A 21,699-nucleotide genomic window follows, 5' to 3' on the forward strand; every position below is an offset into this window, starting at 1 on the left:
AACTCATGTTCCTCTGTGTGTGTTCCTCTGTGTGTGTTCCTGTGTGTGTGTTCCTGTGTGTGTGTTCCTCTGTGTGTGTTCCTCTGTGTGTGTTCCTCTGTGTGTGTTCCTCTGTGTGTGTTCCTCTGTGTTGTGTGTGTTCCTCTGTGTTGTGTGTGTTCCTCTGTGTTGTGTGTGTTCCTCTGTGTTGTGTGTATCAGATGTGAACGAGTGTGAGCTGAACCCTAACATCTGTCTGCATGGGGACTGTGAGAACACCAAGGGATCCTTCATCTGTCACTGTCAGCTGGGATACTTTGTCAAGAAGGGCTCCACCGGCTGCACAGGTACAGTGTACACACACACACACACCGTACAACACACAACACCATGGGCTACACACACACACACACCGTACCACACACAACACCATGGGCTACACACACGCTGGTCGTAACTGTAAGGCTATTTACTGTAAAACACTATCTTAGTTATGACGATGTCGTGTAGCTTTGGTCATTTTTTACTGTGGATAACGCCCGGTATAAGCCAGAGTACAGACAGAATGAGAGAGACACTCACATGTCTTGTCTCTACATTTATCTCTCTGCTGTTTTTCCTTCTCCTAGATATTGATGAGTGTGAGATTGGAGCCCATAACTGTGACATGCATGCTGCCTGCGTCAACGTCCCCGGAAGCTTCAAGTGTCGCTGTCGTGACGGCTGGGTGGGGGACGGCATCAAGTGTGTGGGTGAGTATACTAGTGCTGGGCTGGAACAAAAGCCTGTTAAATGAAAAACAAACGAGAAAAAATACGTAATTTAGCAGCCACTTTTGTCGAGCGACTTACAGTCACGCGTGCGTACATTTTTAGGTATGGATGTTCGTGGGAATCGAACCCACAACCTTGACATTGTAAGCACCGTGCTCTACCAACTGAGCCATACGTTCGTTAACTCTCTAGAAACCGGAGATGTCTACAGTATTGCGCGGCTGCCTCGTCTACGGACACCAAGTGAACTGATTATGTTTGACCCTCCTCTCTCCCTGTAGACGTGGATGAGTGTTCCACTGAGGAGCACAACTGCAACCTCAACGCAGACTGTGTCAACACTCCAGGCTCCTACCGCTGTGCCTGCAAGGAGGGCTTCAATGGGGACGGCTTCTCCTGTTCTGATATGGATGAGTGTGCTGACAACGTGAACCTGTGTGAGAACGGCCAGTGTCTGAACGCTCCGGGTGGCTACCGTTGCGAGTGTGAGATGGGCTTCACCCCTACTGAGGACAGCAAGGCCTGCCAGGGTCAGAATAACACACAAACACACACATACACACACACCATCGTTCTGACCATAGCCACTAACCGTATCTTTCTCTCCCTCTCCGGTAGATATCGACGAGTGTAACTTCCAGAACATCTGTGTGTTTGGAACGTGTCAGAACCTCCCGGGGATGTTCCGGTGTGTGTGTGACGACGGCTACGAGCTGGACCGCAGCGGAGGAAACTGCACTGGTGAGAAGCACACACCCTCTACCATACTCTGATAACTCTGCCACGGCATCACGACCAAGCCAATCTGGCAGCCCTCATATTTCGCCATCAATTTGGACTTTGTATTCCCTCGTTGTGCCACTCAATCTCTCTGTCATGTGCAGCCGCAGCAAGTCTGTGACTTTATCAAGGCTCTTTCTGCTTTCTCCAGTCCTCTCAGTCTAAGTGCATAGCTTTCATATAGTGCATGTGTGTGTGGATCTATGTGTGTTATTTAATGTTGGTCATAAAGTGTGTGTGTGTGTGTGTGTGTGTGTGTGCGTGTGTGTGTGCGTGTGTGTGTGTTCCAGACATTAACGAATGTGCGGACCCTGTGAACTGCATCAACGGCTTGTGTGTGAACACACCAGGAAGCTACCTGTGTAACTGCCCTCCGGACTTCGAACTCAACCCTACTGGAGTGGGCTGTGTGGGTGAGTACTGGACACCTGGCATCAGAGCAATGCTAATGTCTGGTAGCCATGGAAATGAAGACTCCTCAGCCAATGAGTGAGTGGCAGGAAGTGTTGATGGGTGTGTAACAATAATTCCTTTCCCCTCATCTCAGACACACGAGTGGGCAACTGTTTCCTGGACACGTTGGCGCGTGGTGACGGTGGCATCTCCTGCAGCGCTGAGATCGGCGTGGGCGTCACCCGCGCCTCCTGCTGCTGCTCCCTGGGGGGAGCCTGGGGAAACCCCTGTGAACTCTGCCCCCCCATCAACTCCAGTACGTACTATAAAGCTTGGTCGAACCAAATCATGACAGACATGCTCTTTTTGTAGACAAACAAAACATCTTGGCCAATTCCACATATATTTTTGAGGAAAATGTGGTATGATCTTTTTGGGGTTGTTTTTTTGTCTGTAGCGGAGTACAAGACACTGTGTCCCGGAGGAGAGGGCTTCAGACCTAACCCCATCACTGTCATCCTGGAAGGTAAACACTGTTCGTCCATATCTTATTATCCCGTTGTATTTATTAAGAGTATGTCCCAACAAACTAAACCGGACTCCTTCTCCCACTGCCCCCACCAGACATTGATGAGTGCCAGGAGCTGCCAGGCCTGTGCCAGGGTGGCAATTGTGTCAACACCTTCGGTAGCTTCCAGTGTGAGTGCCCCGCAGGCTACTACCTCAACGAGGAGACACGCATCTGCGAGGGTAAGAGGGAAAGGGTCACCGAAGGGTCAAATGAGGTCTTTCTCCGGACTTTCCCAGTATTCATCTGATTTAGTTGAGTGCCTAAAGTCCAGAATAGTGGAAGATAATAAAAGACAGTACTGTGTGTAACCATGTGTATTCTGTGTTTGTGTGTGTAGATATTGATGAGTGCACAGCCCACATTGGAATATGTGGCCCTGGTACCTGCTACAACACCTTGGGGAACTACACCTGCGTGTGTCCTCCTGAGTACATGCAGGTCAACGGAGGAAACAACTGCATGGGTGAGTCAGACCACACTGGGTGGTACTTACTAAATGATATATACAGTAAACAGTCAAAAGTTTAGACACACCTACTCATTCAAGGGTTTTTCTTTATTTTTACTATTTTAATAGACATCAAAACTATCAAATGACACATATGGAATCATGTAGTAACCAACAAAGTGTTAAACAAATCAAAAATAGATGTTAGATTCTTCAAAGTAGCCACCCTTTGCCTTGATGACAGCTTTGCACACTCTTGGCATTCTCTCAACAAGCTTCATGAGGAATGCTTTTCTTGAAGGACTTCCCACATATGCTCAGCACTTGTTGGCTGATTTTCCTTCACTCTGCAGCCCAACTCATCCCAAACCATCTCAATTGGGTTGAGGTCAGATGATTGTGGAGGCCAGGTCATCTGATGCAGCACTCCATCACTCTCCTTGGTCAAATAGGCCTTACACAGCCTGGAGGTGTGTTTTGGGTCCTTGCCCAGTTGAAAAACAAGTGATAGTCCCATAAAACGCAAATCAGGTGGGATGGCGTATCGCTGCAGAATGCTGTGGTAGCCATGCTGTTTAAGTGTTCCTTGAATTCTAAATAAGTCACAGACAGTGTCACCAGCAAAGCACCATCACACCTCCTCCTCCTTGCTTCACAGTAGAACCACACATGCAGAGATCACCTGTTCATCTACTCTGCGTCTCACAAAGACACAGTGGTTGGAACCAAATATCTTACATTTGGACTCATCAGACCAAAGGACAGATTTCCCCTAGTCTCATGTCCATTGCTCTTGTTTCTTGGCCCAAGCGAGTCTCTTCTTCTTATTGGTGTCCTTTAGTAGTGGTTTCTTTGCAGCAATTCGACCATGAAGGCCTGATTCACACAGTCTCCTCTGAACAGTTGATGTTGAGATGTGTCTGTTACTTGAACTCTGTGAAGCATTTATTTGGGCTGCAATTTCTGAAGCTGGTAACTCTAATGAACTTATCCTCTGCAGCAGAGGTAACTCTGCATATTCCTTTCCTGTGGCGGTCTTCATGAGAGCCAGTTTCATCATAGCGCTTGATGCTTTTTGCGACTACACTTGAAGAAACTTGAAAAGTTCTTGAAATTTTCCAGATTGACTGACCTTCATGTCTTACAGTAATGATGGACTGTCATTTCTCTTTGCTTATTTGAGATGTTATTGCCATAATATAGACTTGGTATTTTAACAAATAGGGCTATCTTCTGTATACCACCCCTACCGTGTCACAACACAACTGATTGGCTCAAAATCATTAAGAAACAAAGAAAATGAACATGTTAATTGAAGATTACCTCATGAAGCTGGTTGAGAGAATTCCAAAAGTCTGCAAAGCTGTCATCAAGGCAAAGGGTGGCTACTTTGAAGAATCTAAAATAGAAAATATATTTGGATTTGTATAACACTGTTTTGGTTGCTACATGATTCCATGCGTTATTTCATAGTTTTGATGTCTTCACTATTATTCTACAATGTAGAAAATAGTCAAAATAAAGAAAACCCCTTGAATGAGTAAGTAGGTGTGTCCAAACTTTTGAGTGTGTGTGTGCGTGTGTGTGTGCGTGTGTGTGCGTGTGTGTGTGCGCGTGTGTGTGTGTGTGCGAATAAACATACAAACAGTTTAGTAACGGTTTACAAACGACAAGCAATTTACAAACAGTTAATGAGTTGTGTATTTATGATGAGTCATTCTCAACCCCGTCTCTGCTGACATCACAGACATGAGGAAGAGCGTGTGTTACCGCAACTTCAACGACACGTGTGAGAACGAGCTGTCGTTCAACATGACCAAGAAGATGTGCTGCTGTGCCTACAACGTGGGCAAAGCCTGGAACAAGCCCTGTGAAGCCTGCCCTACCCCTGTCACCTGTGAGCTGGAACATAAGACACTCGCACACACACTCGCATAAACACACATATAGACACACTACTTCCAACTCTTTCATGACAGCCTCTAAATACGGTATGATCTTGGTGCCTAAGTTCACGACGTCGTTTTGTCCTCTCTGCCACAGCGGAGTACCAGGTACTGTGTGGGAACCAGGCTCCTGGGTTCATCATAGACATCCACACGGGCAAGCCCATCGGTAAGGTCATCAGTAGGTCAAATAGGTCATTCTGGCCTACTGCTTGTTCAGAACAGAAACTGCTGAACTGCCAAAACCGATAGATACTATAATCATTATGTTATTATGTGGTACTACTGTAGAACAATAATAATCAAATATGATACGGTGCTATTATATAGTGGCTTTATGGAGTAGCTTTGTGAGCGAATGACTTCTAACAGAGCTGTTGCTGTGTTGTTCGCTATAGATATTGATGAGTGTCGAGAGATCCCGGGGATTTGTGCAAACGGAGTGTGTATCAACCAGATAGGAAGCTTCCGCTGTGAATGTCCCATGGGCTTCAGCTACAACAATATACTGCTCATCTGTGAAGGTAAGGCTCAGACACACACACACACACACACACAATCATCACCTTTTTCCTTCTCATAAAAAAAAACGATCGTAAACATTCCCTCATATACACATGCGTACACACTTTATGTGGCCCTCAAACCAAATGTACCCGCACACAACACACACACGCACATCCACACACTCATACTTAATAAGCAGTAAAGTTAATGTTGCCCTCTCTCTCCCACATGAATCGTGAAGACAGACAGCAGAGTATACTGGACCTGTAGGGGCCTAATGCCAGGGTCTGCCAGTCCAGGGGACTTAAATCACTCTAAAGCACCGAGGAACTGAACCCCAGCCAGTCTGGCACTGTTCTGTTTGGCCCTCCTCAGCCTCTGCATTACCTCACACTGGGCTTTTACTAGACAGTTATGACCACTGTGACTGATGGTCGCTGCCCGCTCTTGTTTTTCATTCCCTCCAGATATTGACGAGTGTAACAGCGGAGACAACCTGTGCCAACGCAACGCCAACTGTATCAACATCCCAGGGAGCTACCGCTGCGAGTGCTCGCCAGGCTTCAAGCTGTCCCCCAGTGGGGCCTGCGTGGGTGAGTCCCAACTCTGTGCCCGGGGGCCGCGAGGATTTACCATCTCAGAACAAAAGGGGGGGTGGAGAGATGAGATTATGTTGATAGTTTATAAGTGAAATGTACTACGGTGAGTTACCCTGTTGAGAGATAATTGTTTTGAGAGTTAGATGGTTTATTAGTCAATGGGAAAACACACTGAGATGATCAATATTAAGGTATTTCATCTCCCCTACTACCATACCCCGTTCAAAGGCACTTAAATATGTTGTCTTGCCCATTCACCCTCTGAATAGCACACACACACAATCCATGTCTCAATTGTCTCAAGGCTTAAAAAGCCTTCTTTAATCTGTCTCCTCCCCTTCATCTACTCTGAGTGGATTTAACAAGTGACATCAATAAGGGATCATAGCTTTCACCTGGATTCACCTGGTCAGCATGTCATGGAAATACTTTGTGTACTCAGTGTATATTTGTGATCTCAATGGAACTTCCTGGTTAGATCGTTTATTTTAAATCAACTAAAAAGGTGTGTATATTCTCTCCCTGTGTGTGTGTAGACCGCAACGAGTGCCAGGAGATCCCTAACGTGTGTAGCCACGGAGAGTGTATCGACACCCAGGGCAGCTACCGCTGTCTCTGCCACAACGGCTTCAAGGCCACCGCCGACCAGACCATGTGCATGGGTGAGTAAAGAGTCCCAGTAAACTCAATAGACTTACCATAGACTTTACCACCCAGTAGACACTCTACAGTTAGTTTTTCAATCATCTCACCTCTGTCTCACCCCCTGGTCTCGCTCCCGTCTCAGATATCGACGAGTGTGACAGACAGCCGTGTGGGAACGGAACCTGTAAGAACACAGTGGGCTCCTACAACTGTCTCTGCTTCCCTGGATTCGAGCTCACGCACAACAATGACTGCATGGGTACGTACGTATGACATCCCGAGGTATCTCATCCTGGAAAATAGCACCATGGCGACAGTTAAGGAGTAGTTCAGTCGAAATGTTAAAAGGGATTCTTTCGAGTAGCATATTTTGAATAAATGTGAACTCGCTCCACTTCCCCGTCCCCCTCCAGACATTGATGAGTGCAGTGCGTTGGTGGGTCAGGTGTGTAGGAACGGCCAGTGTATCAACAGCCTGGGATCCTTCCAGTGTCTCTGTCAGGATGGCTACGAACTCACCCCAGACGGAAAGAACTGTGTCGGTAAGCAACGTCAACACCCTAGCAACTCTAAACCTGGGTCAAGTACATTTGTCGTATACTTTCGAATATTTGATTTACTCCTGCTTGATTTAGTTAGCCTGGTACAATGGAGCCAATGCAACGGTCCCCAAAGTGCAAACCCCAAGATAAATCAAGTATTTGGAAGTGTTTGATGTATGTCTTGGGGTGTATAGTGTGTTTCCATGGAGGCGTACTGTATAATCACACAATGTTCTTCCTCAGATATCAATGAGTGTGTGAGTCTTCCTGGTACCTGCTCTCCTGGAACCTGTCAGAACCTGGACGGGTCGTTCCGCTGTATCTGCCCAACTGGATACGAGGTCCAGAACGACCAGTGTATAGGTAGGAGCCCTACACACACACACACACACACACTCCGTCGCGCGCTTAACTATTGAAGGTGAAAGAGACCATTAACTTTGACGCAAGTTCACACACACACTGAATAGCTACCACAGAGAACATGACTTCATTACCTCTGCACATTCTGATCCCACCTGCTCACACAGATAGAGCCAGCACACGCCCCCACCTACACATCAGGGTGTCAACGACCTGCAGTGACCCTGCCTTCTGGCCCAACACACACCCACACCACACGCTGTGTAACAGCCTGATAGCATTGTTGCAGCAGCACCATCTGGCCTTAGAGTTTGCCGTGATTTTGCACTCATTCCCTCTCCCGCCTCTCATCCCTATTGCCCTGTGGGTCGCTCACTTTCTCTTCCAGATATCAACGAGTGTGAGGTGGAGCCCAATATCTGCCAGTTTGGCACGTGCACCAACACCCCAGGAAGCTTCCAGTGTATCTGCCAGAATGGCTTTGTCCTGTCGGACAATGGGCGCCGCTGTTTGGGTGAGAGAGAGAGAGAGAGAGAGAGAGAGAGAGAGAGAGAGAGAGAGAGAGAGAGAGAGAACTGTACGTTACAGTAGTCATTAAATGGCCAAGTAACAGATGTGTTAGAAATCACAGCACCTCTGTCCTTCTCAGTAGACCCACTAATGGGAGTCTAATGTTTGCTATATCCACCTGACTGTGTTTTCCCCCAACCCACTCTGTATGACAGATACCAGAGAGAGCTTCTGTTTCACCCGCTTCGAGTCAGGCAAGTGTTCTGTGCCCAAGGCCTTCAACACCACCAAGGCCAAGTGCTGCTGCAGCAAGATGCCAGGCGAGGGCTGGGGAGACCCGTGCGAGCTGTGCCCACACGAGAGCGAGGGTGAGTCACGCGCACGACACACACGTTCCGCACACACACACACACCTCACTTCCAGTACTTGTCCATTCAATGTTTGTTATGATAACATATTCCTCAACACAAGCCAGTTGATGAGAACTAAGCCTACTGGATCCTGTCCTGTCAGTGTGTGTACATTTAACGTCTTACTTCTCCTTGTGTCTCCAGTGTCCTTTAAAAGCCTGTGTCCCTACGGCCATGGATCCCTGCCTGGACTTGGGGAAACCCGTGAGGGTGAGTGACAAGTGGCACGACTGGGCCAACCCCAGACATACCAACCCCTCAACTGAATCAGCTCTCTGATGACCAGATGTCAAAAATGTCTGGACAATAAACTGTCCTCATCTGTCTTTCTGTAGACATGAACGAGTGTCTGGACAATAAACTGTCCTCATCTGTCTTTCTGTAGATATGAACGAGTGTCTGGACAATAAACTGTCCTCATCTGTCTTTCTGTAGAGGTGAACGAGTGTCTGGACAATAAACTGTCCTCATCTGTCTTTCTGTAGATATGAGTGTCTGGAGTGTCTGGACAATAAACTGTCCTCATCTGTCTTTCTCATCTGTCTTTCTAGACATGAACGAGTGTCTGGACAATAAACTGTCCTCATCTGTCTTTCTGTAGATATGAACGAGTGTCTGGACAATAAACTGTCCTCATCTGTCTTTCTGTAGACATGAACGAGTGTCTGGACAATAAACTGTCCTCATCTGTCTTTCTGTAGACATGAGCAGTGTCTGGACAATAAACTGTCCTCATCTGTCTTTCTGTAAAGTCCTCACATGAGTGTCTGGACAATAAACTGTCCTCAGTGTCTGGACAATAAACTGTCCTCATCTGTCTTTCTGTAGATATGAACATGAGTGTCTGGACAATAAACTGTCCTCATCTGTCTTTCTGTAGACATGAACGAGTGTCTGGACAATAAACTGTCCTCATCTGTCTTTCTGTAGATATGAGCGAGTGTCTGGACAATAAACTGTCCTCATCTGTCTTTCTGACATAGACATGAACATGGAGTGTCTGGACAATAAACTGTCCTCATCTGTCTTTCTGTAGATATGAACGAGTGTCTGGACAATAAACTGTCCTCATCTGTCTTTCTGTAGACATGAACGAGTGTCTGGACAATAAACTGTCCTCATCTGTCTTTCTGTAGACATGAACGAGTGTCTGGACAATAAACTGTCCTCATCTGTCTTTCTGGACAATAAACTGTCCTCATCTGTCTTTCTGTAGACATGAACGAGTGTCTGGACAATAAACTGTCCTCATCTGTCTTTCTTTCTGTAGATAAACTGTCCTCATCTGTCTTTCTGTAGACATGAACGAGTGTCTGGACAATAAACTGTCCTCATCTGTCTTTCTGTAGATATGAACGAGTGTCTGGACAATAAACTGTCCTCATCTGTCTTTCTGTAGATGTGAACGAGTGTCTGGACAATAAACTGTCCTCATCTGTCTTTCTGTAGAGGTGAACGAGTGTCTGGACAATAAACTGTCCTCATCTGTCTTTCTGTAGACATGAACGAGTGTCTGGACAATAAACTGTCCTCATCTGTCTTTCTGTAGACATGAACGAGTGTCTGGACAATAAACTGTCCTCATCTGTCTTTCTGTAGACATGAACGAGTGTCTGGACAATAAACTGTCCTCATCTGTCTTTCTGTAGACATGAGCATCTGGACAATAGTGTCTGGACAATAAACTGTCCTCATCTGTCTTTCTGTAGACATGACAATAAACTGTCCTCATCTGTGTCTGGACAATAAACTGTCCTCATCTGTCTTTCTGTAGACATGAACGAGTGTCTGGACAATAAACTGTCCTCATCTGTCTTTCTGTAGACATGAGTGTCTGGACAATAAACTGTCCTCATCTGTCTTTCTGTAGTCTGGACAATAAACTGTCCTCATCTGTCTTTCTGTAGATATGAACGAGTGTCTGGACAATAAACTGTCCTCATCTGTCTTTCTGTAGACGTGAACGAGTGTCTGGACAATAAACTGTCCTCATCTGTCTTTCTGTAGAGGTGAACGAGTGTCTGGACAATAAACTGTCCTCATCTGTCTTTCTGTAGAGGTGAACGAGTGTCTGGACAATAAACTGTCCTCATCTGTCTTTCTGTAAAGAGGTAGACATGAACGAGTGTCTGGACAATAAACTGTCCTCATCTGTCTTTCTGTAGACATGAACGAGTGTCTGGACAATAAACTGTCCTCATCTGTCTTTCTGTAGACATGAACGAGTGTCTGGACAATAAACTGTCCTCATCTGTCTTTCTGTAGACATGAACGAGTGTCTGGACAATAAACTGTCCTCATCTGTCTTTCTGTAGACATGAACGAGTGTCTGGACAATAAACTGTCCTCGAGTGTCTGGACAATAAACTGTCCTCATCTGTCTTTCTGTCATTTCTGTAAACTGTCCTCATCTGTCTTTCTGTAGACATGAACGAGTGTCTGGACAATAAACTGTCCTCATCTGTCTTTCTGTAGACATGAACGAGTGTCTGGACAATAAACTGTCCTCATCTGTCTTTCTGTAGACATGAACGAGTGTCTGGACAATAAACTGTCCTCATCTGTCTTTCTGTAGACATGAATAAAGTGTCTGGACAATAAACTGTCCTCATCTGTCTTTCTGTAGACATGAACGAGTGTCTGGACAATAAACTGTCCTCATCTGTCTTTCTGTAGATATGAACGAGTGTCTGGACAATAAACTGTCCTCATCTGTCTTTCTGTAGACATGAACGAGTGTCTGGACAATAAACTGTCCTCATCTGTCTTTCTGTAGACATGAACGAGTGTCTGGACAATAAACTGTCCTCATCTGTCTTTCTGTAGACATGAACGAGTGTCTGGACAATAAACTGTCCTCATCTGTCTTTCTGTAGATATGAACGAGTGTCTGGACAATAAACTGTCCTCATCTGTCTTTCTAGTAGCAGTGTCTGGACAATAAACTGTCCTCATCTGTCTTTCTGTAGACATGAGTGTCTGGACAATAAACTGTCCTCATCTGTCTTTCTGTAGATATGAACGAGTGTCTGGACAATAAACTGTCCTCATCTGTCTTTCTGGAGACATGAACGAGTGTCTGGACAATAAACTGTCCTCATCTGTCTTTCTGTAGACATGAACGAGTGTCTGGACAGTAAACTTAAACTGTCCTCATCTGTCTTTCTGTAGACATGAACGAGTGTCTGGACAATAAACTGTCCTCATCTGTCTTTCTGTAGACATGAACGAGTGTCTGGACAATAAACTGTCCTCATCTGTCTTTCTGTAGACATGAACGAGTGTCTGGACAATAAACTGTCCTCATCTGTCTTTCTGTAGACAGACGAGTGTCTGACAATAAACTGTCCTCAGTGTCTGGACAATAAACTGTCCTCATCTGTCTTTCTGTAGATATGAACGAGTGTCTGGACAATAAACTGTCCTCATCTGTCTTTCTGTAGACATGAACGAGTGTCTGGACAATAAACTGTCCTCATCTGTCTTTCTGTAGACATGAACGAGTGTCTGGACAATAAACTGTCCTCATCTGTCTTTCTGTAGACATGAACGAGTGTCTGGACAATAAACTGTCCTCATCTGTCTTTCTGTAGACATGAACTGGACAATAAAGTGTCTGGACAATAAACTGTCCTCATCTGTCTTTCTGTAGACATGAAGTGTCTGGACAATAAACTGTCCTCATCTGTCTTTCTCTGGACAATAAACTGTCCTCATCTGTCTTTCTGTAGACATGAACGAGTGTCTGGACAATAAACTGTCCTCATCTGTCTTTCTGTAGACATGAACGAGTGTCTGGACAATAAACTGTCCTCATCTGTCTTTCTGTAGACATGAACGAGTGTCTGGACAATAAACTGTCCTCATCTGTCTTTCTGTAGACATGAACTGTCCTCAGTGTCTGGTCTGGACAATAAACTGTCCTCATCTGTCTTTCTGTAGATATGAACGAGTGTCTGGACAATAAACTGTCCTCATCTGTCTTTCTGTAGACATGAACGAGTGTCTGGACAATAAACTGTCCTCATCTGTCTTTCTGTAGACATGAACGAGTGTCTGGACAATAAACTGTCCTCATCTGTCTTTCTGTAGACATGAACGAGTGTCTGGACAATAAACTGTCCTCATCTGTCTTTCTGTAGACATGAACGAGTGTCTGGACAATAAACTGTCCTCATCTGTCTTTCTGTAGACATGAACTGTCCTCATCTGTGTCTGGACAATAAACTGTCCTCATCTGTCTTTCTGTAGACATGAACGAGTGTCTGGACAATAAACTGTCCTCATCTGTCTTTCTGTAGATATGACGAGTGTCTGGACAATAAACTGTGTCTGGACAATAAACTGTCCTCATCTGTCTTTCTGTAGACATGAACGAGTGTCTGGACAATAAACTGTCCTCATCTGTCTTTCTGTAGACATGAACGAGTGTCTGGACAATAAACTGTCCTCATCTGTCTTTCTGTAGACATGAACGAGTGTCTGGACAATAAACTGTCCTCATCTGTCTTTCTGTAGATATGAACGAGTGTCTGGACAATAAACTGTCCTCATCTGTCTTTCTGTAGACATGAACGAGTGTCTGGACAATAAACTGTCCTCATCTGTCTTTCTGTAGACATGAACGAGTGTCTGGACAATAAACTGTCCTCATCTGTCTTTCTGTAGACATGAACGAGTGTCTGGACAATAAACTGTCCTCATCTGTCTTTCTGTAGACATGAACGAGTGTCTGGACAATAAACTGTCCTCATCTGTCTTTCTGTAGACATGAACGAGTGTCTGGACAATAAACTGTCCTCATCTGTCTTTCTGTAGACATGAACGAGTGTCTGGACAATAAACTGTCCTCATCTGTCTTTCTGTAGACATGAACGAGTGTCTGGACAATAAACTGTCCTCATCTGTCTTTCTGTAGACATGAACGAGTGTCTGGACAATAAACTGTCCTCATCTGTCTTTCTGTAGATATGAACGAGTGTCTGGACAATAAACTGTCCTCATCTGTCTTTCTGTAGACATGAACGAGTGTCTGGACAATAAACTGTCCTCATCTGTCTTTCTGTAGACATGAACGAGTGTCTGGACAATAAACTGTCCTCATCTGTCTTTCTGTAGACATGAACGAGTGTCTGGACAATAAACTGTCCTCATCTGTCTTTCTGTAGACATGAACGACAATAAAGTGTCTGGACAATAAACTGTCCTCATCTGTCTTTCTGTAGATATGAACGAGTGTCTGGACAATAAACTGTCCTCATCTGTCTTTCTGTAGACATGAACGAGTGTCTGGACAATAAACTGTCCTCATCTGTCTTTCTGTAGACATGAACGTGTCTGGACAATAAAGTGTCTGGACAATAAACTGTCCTCATCTGTCTTTCTGTAGATATGAACGAGTGTCTGGACAATAAACTGTCCTCATCTGTCTTTCTGTAGACATGAACGAGTGTCTGGACAATAAACTGTCCTCATCTGTCTTTCTGTAGACATGAACGAGTGTCTGGACAATAAACTGTCCTCATCTGTCTTTCTGTAGACATGAACGAGTGTCTGGACAATAAACTGTCCTCATCTGTCTTTCTGTAGACATGTCTTTCTGTAGAGTGTCTGGACAATAAACTGTCCTCATCTGTCTTTCTGTAGACATGAACGAGTGTCTGGACAATAAACTGTCCTCATCTGTCTTTCTGTAGACATGAACGAGTGTCTGGACAATAAACTGTCCTCATCTGTCTTTCTGTAGACATGAACGAGTGTCTGGACAATAAACTGTCCTCATCTGTCTTTCTGTAGACATGAACGAGTGTCTGGACAATAAACTGTCCTCATCTGTCTTTCTGTAGACATGAACGAGTGTCTGGACAATAAACTGTCCTCATCTGTCTTTCTGTAGATATGAACGAGTGTCTGGACAATAAACTGTCCTCATCTGTCTTTCTGTAGACATGAACGAGTGTCTGGACAATAAACTGTCCTCATCTGTCTTTCTGTAGACATGAACGAGTGTCTGGACAATAAACTGTCCTCATCTGTCTTTCTGTAGACATGAACGAGTGTCTGGACAATAAACTGTCCTCATCTGTCTTTCTGTAGACATGAACGAGTGTCTGGACAATAAACTGTCCTCATCTGTCTTTCTGTAGACATGAACGAGTGTCTGGACAATAAACTGTCCTCATCTGTCTTTCTGTAGACATGAACGAGTGTCTGGACAATAAACTGTCCTCATCTGTCTTTCTGTAGACATGAACGAGTGTCTGGACAATAAACTGTCCTCATCTGTCTTTCTGTAGACATGAACGAGTGTCTGGACAATAAACTGTCCTCATCTGTCTTTCTGTAGACATGAACGAGTGTCTGGACAATAAACTGTCCTCATCTGTCTTTCTGTAGATATGAACGAGTGTCTGGACAATAAACTGTCCTCATCTGTCTTTCTGTAGACATGAACGAGTGTCTGGACAATAAACTGTCCTCATCTGTCTTTCTGTAGACATGAACGAGTGTCTGGACAATAAACTGTCCTCATCTGTCTTTCTGTAGACATGAACGAGTGTCTGGACAATAAACTGTCCTCATCTGTCTTTCTGTAGACATGAACGAGTGTCTGGACAATAAACTGTCCTCATCTGTCTTTCTGTAGACATGAATGAACGAGTGTCTGGACAATAAACTGTCCTCATCTGTCTTTCTGTAGACATGAACGAGTGTCTGGACAATAAACTGTCCTCATCTGTCTTTCTGTAGACATGAACGAGTGTCTGGACAATAAACTGTCCTCATCTGTCTTTCTGTAGATATGAACGAGTGTCTGGACAATAAACTGTCCTCATCTGTCTTTCTGTAGACATGAACGAGTGTCTGGACAATAAACTGTCCTCATCTGTCTTTCTGTAGACATGAACGAGTGTCTGGACAATAAACTGTCCTCATCTGTCTTTCTGTAGACATGAACGAGTGTCTGGACAATAAACTGTCCTCATCTGTCTTTCTGTAGACATGAACGAGTGTCTGGACAATAAACTGTCCTCATCTGTCTTTCTGTAGACATGAACGAGTGTCTGGACAATAAACTGTCCTCATCTGTCTTTCTGTAGATATGAACGAGTGTCTGGACAATAAACTGTCCTCATCTGTCTTTCTGTAGACATGAACGAGTGTCTGGACAATAAACTGTCCTCATCTGTCTTTCTGTAGACATGAACGAGTGTCTGGACAATAAACTGTCCTCATCTGTCTTTCTGTAGACATGAACGAAGTGTCTGGACAATAAAGTGTCTGGACAATAAACTGTCCTCATCTGTCTTTCTGTAGACATGAACGAGTGTCTGGACAATAAACTGTCCTCATCTGTCTTTCTGTAGACATGAACGAGTGTCTGGACAATAAACTGTCCTCATCTGTCTTTCTGTAGAGACATGAACTGTCCTCAGTGTCTGGACAATAAACTGTCCTCATCTGTCTTTCTGTAGACATGAACGAGTGTCTGGACAATAAACTGTCCTCATCTGTCTTTCTGTAGACATGAACGAGTGTCTGGACAATAAACTGTCCTCATCTGTCTTTCTGTAGACATGAACGAGTGTCTGGACAATAAACTGTCCTCATCTGTCTTTCTGGAGACATGAACGAGTGTCTGGACAATAAACTGTCCTCATCTGTCTTTCTGTAGACATGAACGAGTGTCTGGACAATAAACTGTCCTCATCTGTCTTTCTGTAGATATGAACGAGTGTCTGGACAATAAACTGTCCTCATCTGTCTTTCTGTAGACATGAACGAGTGTCTGGACAATAAACTGTCCTCATCTGTCTTTCTGTAGACATGAACGAGTGTCTGGACAATAAACTGTCCTCATCTGTCTTTCTGTAGATATGAACGAGTGTCTGGACAATAAACTGTCCTCATCTGTCTTTCTGTAGACATGAACGAGTGTCTGGACAATAAACTGTCCTCATCTGTCTTTCTGTAGACATGAACGAGTGTCTGGACAATAAACTGTCCTCATCTGTCTTTCTGTAGACATGAACGAGTGTCTGGACAATAAACTGTCCTCATCTGTCTTTCTGTAGACATGAACGAGTGTCTGGACAATAAACTGTCCTCATCTGTCTTTCTGTAGACATGACAGTGTCTGGACAATAAACTGTCCTCATCTGTCTTTCTGTAGACATGAACGAGTGTCTGGACAATAAACTGTCCTCATCTGTCTTTCTGTAGACATGAACGAGTGTCTGGACAATAAACTGTCCTCATCTGTCTTTCTGTAGACATGAACGAGTGTCTGGACAATAAACTGTCCTCATCTGTCTTTCTGTAGACATGAACGAGTGTCTGGACAATAAACTGTCCTCATCTGTCTTTCTGTAGACATGAACGAGTGTCTGGACAATAAACTGTCCTCATCTGTCTTTCTGTAGACATGAACGAGTGTCTGGACAATAAACTGTCCTCATCTGTCTTTCTGTAGACATGAACGAGTGTCTGGACAATAAACTGTCCTCATCTGTCTTTCTGTCAGAGATGAACGAGTGTCTGGACAATAAACTGTCCTCATCTGTCTTTCTGTAGACATGAACGAGTGTCTGGACAATAAACTGTCCTCATCTGTCTTTCTGTAGACATGAACTGTCCTCATCTGTGTCTGGACAATAAACTGTCCTCATCTGTCTTTCTGTAGACATGAGACATGAGTGTCTGGACAATAAACTGTCCTCATCTGTCTTTCTGTAGACATGAACGAGTGTCTGGACAATAAACTGTCCTCATCTGTCTTTCTGTAGACATGAACGAGTGTCTGGACAATAAACTGTCCTCATCTGTCTTTCTGTAGACATGAACGAGTGTCTGGACAATAAACTGTCCTCATCTGTCTTTCTGTAGACATGAACGAGTGTCTGGACAATAAACTGTCCTCATCTGTCTTTCTGTAGATATGAACGAGTGTCTGGACAATAAACTGTCCTCATCTGTCTTTCTGTAGACATGAACGAGTGTCTGGACAATAAACTGTCCTCATCTGTCTTTCTGTAGACATGAACGAGTGTCTGGACAATAAACTGTCCTCATCTGTCTTTCTGTAGACATGAACGAGTGTCTGGACAATAAACTGTCCTCATCTGTCTTTCTGACAATAGATCTGTCTTTCATGAACGAGTGTCTGGACAATAAACTGTCCTCATCTGTCTTTCTGTAGACATGAACGAGTGTCTGGACAATAAACTGTCCTCATCTGTCTTTCTGTAGACACGAGTGTCTGGACAATAAACTGTCCTCAGTGTCTGGACAATAAACTGTCCTCATCTGTCTTTCTGTAGACATGAACGAGTGTCTGGACAATAAACTGTCCTCATCTGTCTTTCTGTAGACATGAACGAGTGTCTGGACAATAAACTGTCCTCATCTGTCTTTCTGTAGACATGAAGTGTCTGGACAATAAAGTGTCTGGACAATAAACTGTCCTCATCTGTCTTTCTGTAGACATGAACGAGTGTCTGGACAATAAACTGTCCTCATCTGTCTTTCTGTAGACATGAACGAGTGTCTGGACAATAAACTGTCCTCATCTGTCTTTCTGTAGACATGAACGAGTGTCTGGACAATAAACTGTCCTCATCTGTCTTTCTGTAGATATGAACGAGTGTCTGGACAATAAACTGTCCTCATCTGTCTTTCTGTAGACATGAACGAGTGTCTGGACAATAAACTGTCCTCATCTGTCTTTCTGTAGACATGAACGAGTGTCTGGACAATAAACTGTCCTCATCTGTCTTTCTGTAGATATGAACGAGTGTCTGGACAATAAACTGTCCTCATCTGTCTTTCTGTAGACATGAACGAGTGTCTGGACAATAAACTGTCCTCATCTGTCTTTCTGTAGACATGAACGAGTGTCTGGACAATAAACTGTCCTCATCTGTCTTTCTGTAGATCATGAACGAGTGTCTGGACAATAAACTGTCCTCATCTGTCTTTCTGTAGACATGAACGAGTGTCTGGACAATAAACTGTCCTCATCTGTCTTTCTGTAGACATGAACGAGTGTCTGGACAATAAACTGTCCTCATCTGTCTTTCTGTAGACATGAACGAGTGTCTGGACAATAAACTGTCCTCATCTGTCTTTCTGTAGATATGAACGAGTGTCTGGACAATAAACTGTCCTCATCTGTCTTTCTGTAGACATGAACGAGTGTCTGGACAATAAACTGTCCTCATCTGTCTTTCTGTAGACATGAACGAGTGTCTGGACAATAAACTGTCCTCATCTGTCTTTCTGTGTAGACATGAACGTCCTCATCTGTGTCTGGACAATAAACTGTCCTCATCTGTCTTTCTGTAGACATGAACGAGTGTCTGGACAATAAACTGTCCTCATCTGTCTTTCTGTAGACATGAACGAGTGTCTGGACAATAAACTGTCCTCATCTGTCTTTCTGTAGATATGAACGAGTGTCTGGACAATAAACTGTCCTCATCTGTCTTTCTGTAGACATGAACGAGTGTCTGGACAATAAACTGTCCTCATCTGTCTTTCTGTAGACATGAACGAGTGTCTGGACAATAAACTGTCCTCATCTGTCTTTCTGTAGACATGAACGAGTGTCTGGACAATAAACTGTCCTCATCTGTCTTTCTGTAGACATGAACGAGTGTCTGGACAATAAACTGTCCTCATCTGTCTTTCTGTAGACATGAACGAGTGTCTGGACAATAAACTGTCCTCATCTGTCTTTCTGTAGACATGTCTTTCTGTAGAGTGTCTGGACAATAAACTGTCCTCATCTGTCTTTCTGTAGACATGAACGAGTGTCTGGACAATAAACTGTCCTCATCTGTCTTTCTGTAGACATGACTGTCCTCATCTGTCTTTCTGTAGAGTGTCTGGACAATAAACTGTCCTCATCTGTCTTTCTGTAGACATGAACGAGTGTCTGGACAATAAACTGTCCTCATCTGTCTTTCTGTAGACATGAACGAGTGTCTGGACAATAAACTGTCCTCATCTGTCTTTCTGTAGATATGAACGAGTGTCTGGACAATAAACTGTCCTCATCTGTCTTTCTGTAGACATGAACGAGTGTCTGGACAATAAACTGTCCTCATCTGTCTTTCTGTAGATATGAACGAGTGTCTGGACAATAAACTGTCCTCATCTGTCTTTCTGTAGACATGAACGAGTGTCTGGACAATAAACTGTCCTCATCTGTCTTTCTGTAGACATGAACGAGTGTCTGGACAATAAACTGTCCTCATCTGTCTTTCTGTAGACATGAACGAGTGTCTGGACAATAAACTGTCCTCATCTGTCTTTCTGTAGACATGAACGAGTGTCTGGACAATAAACTGTCCTCATCTGTCTTTCTGTAGACATGAACGAGTGTCTGGACAATAAACTGTCCTCATCTGTCTTTCTGTAGACATGAACGAGTGTCTGGACAATAAACTGTCCTCATCTGTCTTTCTGTAGACATGAACGAGTGTCTGGACAATAAACTGTCCTCATCTGTCTTTCTGTAGACATGAACGAGTGTCTGGACAATAAACTGTCCTCATCTGTCTTTCTGTAGACATGAACGAGTGTCTGGACAATAAACTGTCCTCATCTGTCTTTCTGTAGACATGAACGAGTGTCTGGACAATAAACTGTCCTCATCTGTCTTTCTGACATGAACGAGTGTCTGGACAATAAAGACATGATCTGTCTTTCTGTAGACATGAACGAGTGTCTGGACAATAAACTGTCCTCATCTGTCTTTCTGTAGATATGAACGAGTGTCTGGACAATAAACTGTCCTCATCTGTCTTTCTGTAGACGTGAACGAGTGTCTGGACAATAAACTGTCCTCATCTGTCTTTCTGTAGACATGAACGAGTGTCTGGACAACCCAGGCGTCTGTGTGAACGGTGTCTGTATCAACACGGACGGATCGTTCCGCTGCGAGTGTCCCTTTGGCTACAACCTGGACTATACCGGGGTCAACTGTGTTGGTGAGCTGACCCCTATTGGTGGTGATAATGATGATGAGGAGGATTAGATTTACTTTCCTTCAAAATTACATTCTTGTCAGAAGTAAACATACCTGAGGACAAATTCATTTACATGATCACCCTTCCCTCCTCCTCTCCCTCCTCTCCCTCCTCCCTCCTCTCCCTCCCCAGACACGGATGAGTGCTCTATAGGAAACCCCTGTGGTAACGGGACCTGTACTAATGTGGTGGGAGGCTTTGAGTGCTCCTGTCATGAAGGCTTCGAACCTGGCTCCATGATGACCTGTGAAGGTATGTAACATCATACAAACACACACCCGTGACCTTTCACCTGGGAAATTACAAACGCTTATGATGATATACCGTCCGATTGTACAATTATTCTTGTATGACAGAATGCTCATGTACTCATCTCTCTCTCCCCAGATATCAACGAGTGCTCTCTGAACCCCCTGCTGTGTGCCTTCCGCTGTGTCAATACTTTTGGTTCCTACGAGTGCATGTGTCCCTCGGGCTACGTGCTGCGAGACGACCACCGCATGTGCAGAGGTGAGGGGACGCGGCATAACCTCCCTCCACACAGGAGTCTCTCTCTGTGTCTCTCCTTCTCTGTCTGTCTCTCTCTCTCCACATGAGCCTTTTCTCTCTCTCTCTCAGGACTCTCTCCCTTTATCAGCAGTCATAGGAAAACCCTGAGTAAGACTAAGCCATGTGGGGTAGCTATTATACAGCTGTGTTAAAGTGAAGTTAGTTTATCATCGTAAATTCACCCGGCTGGTTTTCTATGGTCATGCTTTAGAGATGGCAGTTTTACAGTGAACTTGATTCATGGCTGGATTATGAACATACTGTACGTTACAGTATAATCATTCATCTGTTTTAGTCATTTGTTTTTTCCCGCTTCTTATTGGTCAAATGGATCAGTAGACATCTTTGTCTATTTTGCTTTAAACATTTCCTCTCCTCGTCTCTCTCTAACTTGCTTTCTCTCTCTCTCCCTCTCTCTCTCTCTCTCTCTCTCCATCTCTCTCTCTCTCTCTCCCTCTCTCCCTCTCTCCTCTCTCTCTCCTCTCTCTCCTCTCTTCCTCTCTCTCCTCCCTCCCTCCCTCCCTCCCTCCCTCTCCTCCCTCCCTCCTCTCTCTCTCTCCCTCTCTCTCCCTCCTCTCTCTCTCTCTCTCTCTCTCTCTCTCTCTCTCCCTCCCTCTCTCTCTCTCTCTCCCTCTCTCCCTCCCTCCCCTC

The 21,699-nt window shown here is 44.4% G+C and overlaps 1 protein-coding gene across 2 annotated transcripts in view; it reads left to right on the plus strand.

Moving 5' to 3' along the window:
* Positions 1-21,699, plus strand: part of LOC115108728 (fibrillin-2-like) — a 97,102-nt gene that overhangs the window by 68,401 nt on the left and 7,002 nt on the right. For both annotated transcript variants that reach the window (XM_065008987.1, XM_065008986.1), the window contains exons 31-53: positions 201-326; positions 609-731; positions 1,034-1,282; positions 1,371-1,493; positions 1,823-1,945; positions 2,080-2,241; positions 2,383-2,451; positions 2,550-2,675; positions 2,834-2,959; positions 4,692-4,841; positions 4,988-5,059; positions 5,289-5,414; positions 5,865-5,990; positions 6,533-6,658; positions 6,784-6,900; positions 7,055-7,183; positions 7,427-7,546; positions 7,935-8,060; positions 8,272-8,424; positions 8,612-8,677; positions 20,335-20,460; positions 20,632-20,751; positions 20,887-21,009. In XM_065008987.1, the coding sequence (XP_064865059.1) occupies positions 201-326; positions 609-731; positions 1,034-1,282; positions 1,371-1,493; positions 1,823-1,945; positions 2,080-2,241; positions 2,383-2,451; positions 2,550-2,675; positions 2,834-2,959; positions 4,692-4,841; positions 4,988-5,059; positions 5,289-5,414; positions 5,865-5,990; positions 6,533-6,658; positions 6,784-6,900; positions 7,055-7,183; positions 7,427-7,546; positions 7,935-8,060; positions 8,272-8,424; positions 8,612-8,677; positions 20,335-20,460; positions 20,632-20,751; positions 20,887-21,009 (2,907 nt within the window). The remainder of the gene's footprint in view (positions 1-200; positions 327-608; positions 732-1,033; positions 1,283-1,370; positions 1,494-1,822; positions 1,946-2,079; positions 2,242-2,382; positions 2,452-2,549; positions 2,676-2,833; positions 2,960-4,691; positions 4,842-4,987; positions 5,060-5,288; positions 5,415-5,864; positions 5,991-6,532; positions 6,659-6,783; positions 6,901-7,054; positions 7,184-7,426; positions 7,547-7,934; positions 8,061-8,271; positions 8,425-8,611; positions 8,678-20,334; positions 20,461-20,631; positions 20,752-20,886; positions 21,010-21,699) is intronic.

This window comes from Oncorhynchus nerka, linkage group LG24 (genome assembly GCF_034236695.1).
Source record: "Oncorhynchus nerka isolate Pitt River linkage group LG24, Oner_Uvic_2.0, whole genome shotgun sequence".
In the NCBI taxonomy this organism is placed as follows: Eukaryota; Metazoa; Chordata; class Actinopteri; order Salmoniformes; family Salmonidae; genus Oncorhynchus; species Oncorhynchus nerka.